This window comes from Notamacropus eugenii, chromosome 1, assembly GCF_028372415.1.
Source record: "Notamacropus eugenii isolate mMacEug1 chromosome 1, mMacEug1.pri_v2, whole genome shotgun sequence".
Classification (NCBI taxonomy): domain Eukaryota; kingdom Metazoa; phylum Chordata; class Mammalia; order Diprotodontia; family Macropodidae; genus Notamacropus; species Notamacropus eugenii.
Window position 1 is genome coordinate 299,575,832 of NC_092872.1, and position 6,772 is coordinate 299,582,603.

Genomic DNA, 6,772 nt, shown 5'->3' on the forward strand with positions numbered 1-6,772 from the left:
TCCACCTTATACCCCCCACCAAAAAAATGGGGAATGATAACAAAGCGCTTTCTTGCACTTTGGGTTTTGATCCCTCCTCTCTCATGTTCTCAGGTCCCTATTTTCACATCACCTGTTATAATCATAGGTTGCTGGATTCAATAATCTTTTCATCATCTTAGATACTTAGATTTAAAATAGGAAGCAGACACAACATTAGTCTTAAATGTTCTGATGCTGGAGTTGTTGGGGGCCATGAGAGGAGAAAGAGAATAGTTCTTGATGGGAAAACTAATTTCATTTCCCTGGGCAATCCTCAGGAAAGTCAGTCAGTCAAGAACCTTTATTGGAGGCCAGCTATGTGCAGAGCACTGTGTTAGGCACTGAAATATAGTTAGTGATTTCAAATTAAAGAACAGCAAAAATATTTGCTGTTTCATTTCTGCCTCAAGACGTTTACTTTGGGAAATAGAGGTTCTATGTCAAGGTGTGGTTTCCCTTCCATAAGTCATTGTGTAAAATTAAAGGGAAGAAGACCCCAAATTGTGCTAGAACCATTTTAATGTAATTATACATATCTGCCAAATCCAAGAAAAAAGGTTTATGCATATATATATAATATATATCTTTTCCAGTTAACATCTGCAAGCATAAACAACAATGATCTCAGTTTAAATTCATCAGGGTCAGAGCAATTGACCAATGTCTTTGTGTGTTTGTTTACTGATAGCTTTGCCATCAGTAAGTTATTAACAGATGAGCTAGTATCCTCTTGTTTCTCTCCTCTCTGGCTCTCTCTCATTTTTTTTTCCATTCAGTGAAAGTTTGTTGTAAAAAGTTTCAGTGCAGTTCACCTCTGGCCAAAGGCAATCTTTTTAGATTCAGTTGCTCTGAATTTTGCTTATAATTATAATCTATTTAATCACAGAAGAACCCCTGCAGAGGCGGAGTTCAAGGTTGCATACAATACAGGAGATCACAGTTTTGAAGTCTAGCACAGATTTAAAACAACAGATGTACCATTTATATAAGACACACACTGATTGTCTCTTAAAACTACATATTGACTCCTTATGAACATTTTTTTTAAATAAAGTAGTGCATCTAGGACAATCAGTCGCACAATTCACACAGCCCTGAAAAGTTTTTTCAGTGCCAACTAACAGTTGGTCATGAAACGTGAATGAGCTTGAGAGAGACACTGTCCATTCCTAAGATTTAACCAAGATTGGCTAACACACTAGGAACCTCTGGTGAAGAAAGACACTGCCCCTCCTTTCCTTGGGTTGCTCTTGTTTGTATTTGGTTGACCATGGCTGGAATGTTTTCCCCCCATAGCTTTACAAACCAAGAAAACCAATAAAGATCTAAAACTATTACATGGGTCATATGTAAGTGGGTGGCTTTGTCCACTTCTGGTTGCTAGTTGATTTGCCCCTTTAAGGCCCTTCCTTCATTTTTCCTCCTATTTCTTCCCAGAGCTTCGATCAGAAGATGTATCTGACCATGCCCTTGACTAACTGTCTTTGTTCAACCAAAACCTGGCTAAAACTGGAATGTTCAGCCCATTATGTTAAAAAAAAATCACCAGAAACAAAAGGGGAAGGGTACATTCTACAGGTCTTCACAAAACCTGGAATTTCCACGAGGATGTCTGATCTTTATAATCCAAGCAGTCAGCATTGAAGTTTAGCTTCCAGGAGGCAGTTTGGTCCTTATAATCCAAGCAATCAGTGGTTGAGTTAAAACCCAGGCTCGAAGCTCCATAGCCCTGGGTGGTGAGAGAAGCTGTGGACTGATTGAGATGGCTGGTGACTGCATTGGTGCCCATGGGGCTGAGTGTGGCCCCTGGTCCAGGAAGCTGGTGATGCATAGGGGTCAAATAAGATCCACAGTCCATACCCCCAAAATAGGAGGTTGAGCCAGCATATCCTTGACTATAACCTGAGGCCTGGGTGTAGGTCATGGGATAGGATCTCTGCATGCAGGAAGAGGAGGTGGAAAGGGGATCTGACAGTGGGGAGATGGAAGCTGGACTCCAGATGGACACAGGGGCACTGCTGCTGGAAATGGCTGGGACTGAGGTGCTAGAGGGGGGTGTGAACTGGCCACTGGTTCCACTCTCTGAGCTCACTTCTCTGACTGGAGAGCTCTTCTTTTTGGCAGGTCGAACTTTGTTTTGACCACCATTCTGTTGTTGCTGCTGCTGTTGGCGGCACTTGGCTCTTCGATTTTTAAACCATACCTTGAGGAGGAGGGAAAAAAAAGAGAAAGATAGGGGAAAGAACCCTTTTCAGAAGTTTTCCATGATAACCTCCACCAAAAAGATGAGTTGACTCAGGCCAAAAACTAACTTTGTAAGTAAGGTCAGAAAAGCCCTCTTTGCCAGTCTCTAGATGCCAAGACTGGAGGATACATAGGATTTGAATACTACTCTAGTTATTCACACAATGAGAAACCTCATTGGTTGGATATCAGTCTGTCTATATATAGTCTTTTGTCCCTAAGTACTAGAATTCATCTCTGCTTCCAGGATGGGGAACTTGGAAACAGCTAGGACTTTTAAGAGAGGTCCAAAAATCATATAGCTGGTGATTGTCTTTAATCCTTAATACATAGTCCATATTGTATTTCAGATTCTATTCGACCAAATGCCAAAAAACAACATTCTGAGTTCCTGTGTGACTAATAATGTACCTTTACAATTCAGTTCAAATATTTATTTAGTATTTACAATGCAAACACAAGGTTAGATCCTGAAGGGGCTATAAAGAATGGGTCCTGCCCTCAAAGGGTTTGGCATCTAACATTTAGAATCATATAATTATAGAGGTGGAAATACATCGAGTATAGAGGCTGATCCTCTCACTTTACTCCTTTGCTAATGCCTCCAAAAGGTAGGGACTCAGAGTAATTGCCTGCTGAATATTCTCCTGCTTTCCCTTTTGGAGAAGTGGATAAAATGCTGGCCTGAGGTGACCAGAACTCTCCAGTGAGGTGAGGGAGGAGTGGGGACTTGAATGAGCTGAGTCAGCATAATTTTCAATAGGGCCAAGTCAAGATTTCAGCATTTTGGACTTAAATTTGTGAAACCAAGATGCTTTTACTACTCAGAAAAGGTATAGGCATTTCCAAGGTGGGACTTGTACTGTCATTTATTTGATGAGTTTCTTCCGTGAGTAAAGGCGATAAGAAATTGTCACTGTGTCAGGTTTCGAAATGACACAGACTCTAGTTAATTTTCTCCTTTGTGAGCTGCTGAATTGAACATACCTAAAATGTCACAGAAGGAAATATCTCTAAGGGCAGCACAAGACTATTTTAACTCTAACAGTATCCTAAAGTTCATTTCTAAACCCAGTAGATAGAAAAACCCATCCCCGTCCATTCATTTCCCTTGATAGCTTTTTCAGAAGGGTCAAAGTCTTTCACAATCAGCCCCTTAATTAAATTTTAAGAGAAGACTGCATTTTCTCTTCTTTCTTTCCTTGACTTGGAACCTTAGTCCCAGGTTTAATCCTTCCGCAAAGCTTGCCCTGGTTGAAGGGGGAATTCCAGATTTGTGGATATTTTTTCTAGATACTAGGCCTTCTCTGAGAAACAGGAGTATCTGGAGTTTGCTTCTTGCCTAAACCGAGTAGTACTGAGTGGTCTAGAAACCTCTTAAGTTTTTAAACCTAGCATTGGGAAAACAAGGTGAAGAGCAGGAGAAAAAAGGAGTTGTCGTTTAAGGTGGTTTCTGCAGTTACCCTGAGCCATTTCAAAGTATATATTCTGAAGCTTAGAGAGTCTTGCTAATTCTGTATAAATCACAGAGATGTGAAAACAAGCTCTCAGTCAACTCATTCTATTGGGTTGATTTCTTATTTTCTGAAGACATCAGAATAGGTAGAAAGATAAGGGATGGAAGTTGTTCAATTAGATAAGGAATGGGGATTGGGACAGGAAATAGACCAATGATATCATTGATAGAGAGAACTTGGGGAAACTCCTACTAATTAGTATAGGTTGCCATCTTCTGTGGAAAATATAACCTTTGAAAATTATCCGGTAAACTCAGAGATTAAGGGACTTGAACAGGATCACACAGTCTATATGTGGAAGGAGCAGGGCTTATTTTTCTACTTGGATCAATCCACCACTCAACACTGCTTCTCATTATACAATTAGACTGATCTAACAACAATAATAATAACATATTTCTATAGCTCTTTAAATAAAGAGGAATATCAGTGAACGTATATGCAAGCTTTGTTAGCCATCCAGGACTCTGAGTTCTCCTAACCCCAGGTCTTTGCTCCATAGAAATATTAAATCCTCTGGGTCTTTGCTTTCATTCTCACTGCGGGGAGTTCTTCCACACTCTTGCTTCAATCATTATACTTCAGCAACTTGGGAAAGGTGAATTTGTGGAAGAGGAGAAGAGGACTGAAACATATGGAAGAGAGAAGAAAAGGGAACTGGAGCTGTTTTTAAGTCAGAATGGATACCAAGGTCTATCTCTCCTCCTTGGTTGTGGGGAGGGTCAATGGACAAAAGTATGGAGATTATTTTGTGCCCCTAAAGAATGCCTGAACAAAGGTCTGAAGAAGATTAGGTAAAAGTTAACAAAATGACAGAGGGTGTCCCCAGGTTGCACACAATAGGTCTAAGATAGCAGATGACACCACCAACACTTTCCCTACCTGCACTCTAGACTCAGGAAGATTGATCTTTAGTGCTACTTCCTCCCGCATGAAAATGTCTGGGTATCGGGTCTTGGCAAACAGTGCCTCCAACACGTCCAGTTGAGCACGGGTAAAGGTGGTCCTCTCCCTCCTCTGTTTTCTGGGGGTTGCTACAGGACAAGAAAGTCATGACAGCTTTTAGTGGAGCAGACCAGTCTCCCAACTGTAGTAGGGGGGATGCACCCCCATTCACTCTTTCAACCAAATGCCCCTTTCTAGCCAACATACTACTGAAACCAGCAGCCCTCTTTCTTTCCTCCCCATTGGCAGCAACCTCATTAGAGAGACTCCTGATGCCACTGCCACTCCTCAGAGCCTGCCAGTCCCCATTGTTCTAGCTCCCTCCCTTTTCCCCCAGTTACAGATCCCATTAACCAGCAGCATACATGCCGAGCTTTTGCCTCATAAGAAGAGACTGCCTGTGCCCTGCAGATTTACTCTCAGAGAACTCATACCCACGAAAATCACGATGATCTCTTGCCTGTACTTCTCAGGAAGGAAAAAAAAAGTCCCTATAAAATCCCCAAATAATAATTCAGCAGAACATAAAGAGTCTCTCAAGATGGGCAGCCCCTGTACCCAAGTCTTGACTGGACTTCAGAAAATCTGGCTTCCAGTTCCTGTCTATTTACAAAATCACCTACCAGAAGCTTTATAAAGACTTCCCTCCCCCTCCTCCCCCAGCCCTGGGCCCAAATGGCCTTTAATGATGTAAGCTTTAAAAGTCTGAGAAAGTTTTACTTCTATTTTGAATTAAAATCTGAATAGAAAGGAAGAAAAATATCACCACATCCTTTTGGAGCAACTGTGTTACTATTATACTGGAGGGATGAGAGAGCAGAGAGGGAAGTGGGAAGAAATATATAAAACAGAGAAGCCACAGAAAGAAAAGCCAAGGAAGGAGAGAGGAAAAAAAGACTATTTTTACTGGGCGCCAGAAGTCAGCATACTTGAGGAGAGTGTGACATAGAGTCAGGCATTCCAACTCAAACTTTGAGAACTGGCTTTAATTGTTCAGGCAATACAGTCCAGCAAAGGGAAACAGATGTCTTTCAATCACTGCAAGTCAACCTTCTCCCTCCTTTAGCCTCCTCATCCTCCCCTCTCCCTACTTCCAGGCAGATCCTTTGTAGGAAGAAGAGAGGGTTGAGAGGGAAGAAAGGGACTGAAAAAGATTCCAAGTTATTCAGTGGAAAGTTCAGGAGTCTGCTTCACCTCACTCATGAAAAGAAGCAAACTCAAAGACTAGGGGTTATCTTGGAAGGCATAAGACTCCTTATCGGTTTTCTACTGTTTGGACGTAAGAGGTGGGGGTCTTTCTTACCAGGATAGCCTACGGAGGGGTGAAGCAAGTCCATTCCGGAGGTGGTAAGACTCAGCCCATTTACTGCATAAGGAGGTTGCTTAAGATAAGACATCATGCTAAAGTTTGGAGGAGAAAAGTTGGCCAAAATGGAGACCTGGCAGCAAGGTCTCGATTCCTCAGGAGATGGATTCAGGGTCCCTGCTGGCTAGGCTTAAACCTGGTGTTTCTAAAGATGAAAACAAAAAGACAAGTAATAATATTTTTTAAAGTTCTGGTTAACTGAGATGTCTAGTGCGAATCTTTTATCTCCAGTGACAAGCTAGCATGAGGTTCAGAGGTTAAAGGATCCTTTGGCTCTTAAAGGACTCTCAGGTCCCCAGCTGCCTTTGGGACCAGAGGAGATGTGGGCCGGATAAACATGTCTTCCCCACCCCCACCCTCAACTAAAAAAAAAAAAGTTACACCCCAGAAAGTAATTACAATCTGCCTTACACAAGGACAAAACCCCAGGCCTTCAAATGCACACATTGCATTCCTATCCCTGCATTTGCATAGGACTTCTTGGTTGGCTCTTGCTAATTGTCTCAAACAAAACTTGATTGGGGCCATTTGCAGAGACAAAGATCTTCTTGGTTAAATAAATAATGCTGATAACAAAGCCCAGTGGTGCGAAACAAAGAAACAATTCAAGAAACCTATCTCTCCCGGCCTGTTGCCATTCCACCGGCAGAGATTTTAATTATCCCAGCTTTTTATAGCT

The 6,772-nt window shown here is 41.8% G+C and overlaps 1 protein-coding gene across 1 annotated transcript; it reads right to left on the minus strand.

The window, feature by feature from the left end:
- Positions 1–1,505: 1,505 nt before the first annotated feature.
- Positions 1,506–6,469, minus strand: OTX2 (orthodenticle homeobox 2). The gene is made up of 3 exons (XM_072640633.1): positions 6,031–6,469; positions 4,665–4,816; positions 1,506–2,224 (listed from the first exon to the last, which is right to left on the minus strand). Exons 1-3 carry the CDS (start codon positions 6,125–6,127, stop codon positions 1,604–1,606), a joined length of 870 nt encoding a protein of 289 aa, XP_072496734.1. The 5' UTR covers positions 6,128–6,469; the 3' UTR covers positions 1,506–1,603.
- Positions 6,470–6,772: the final 303 nt, after the last annotated feature.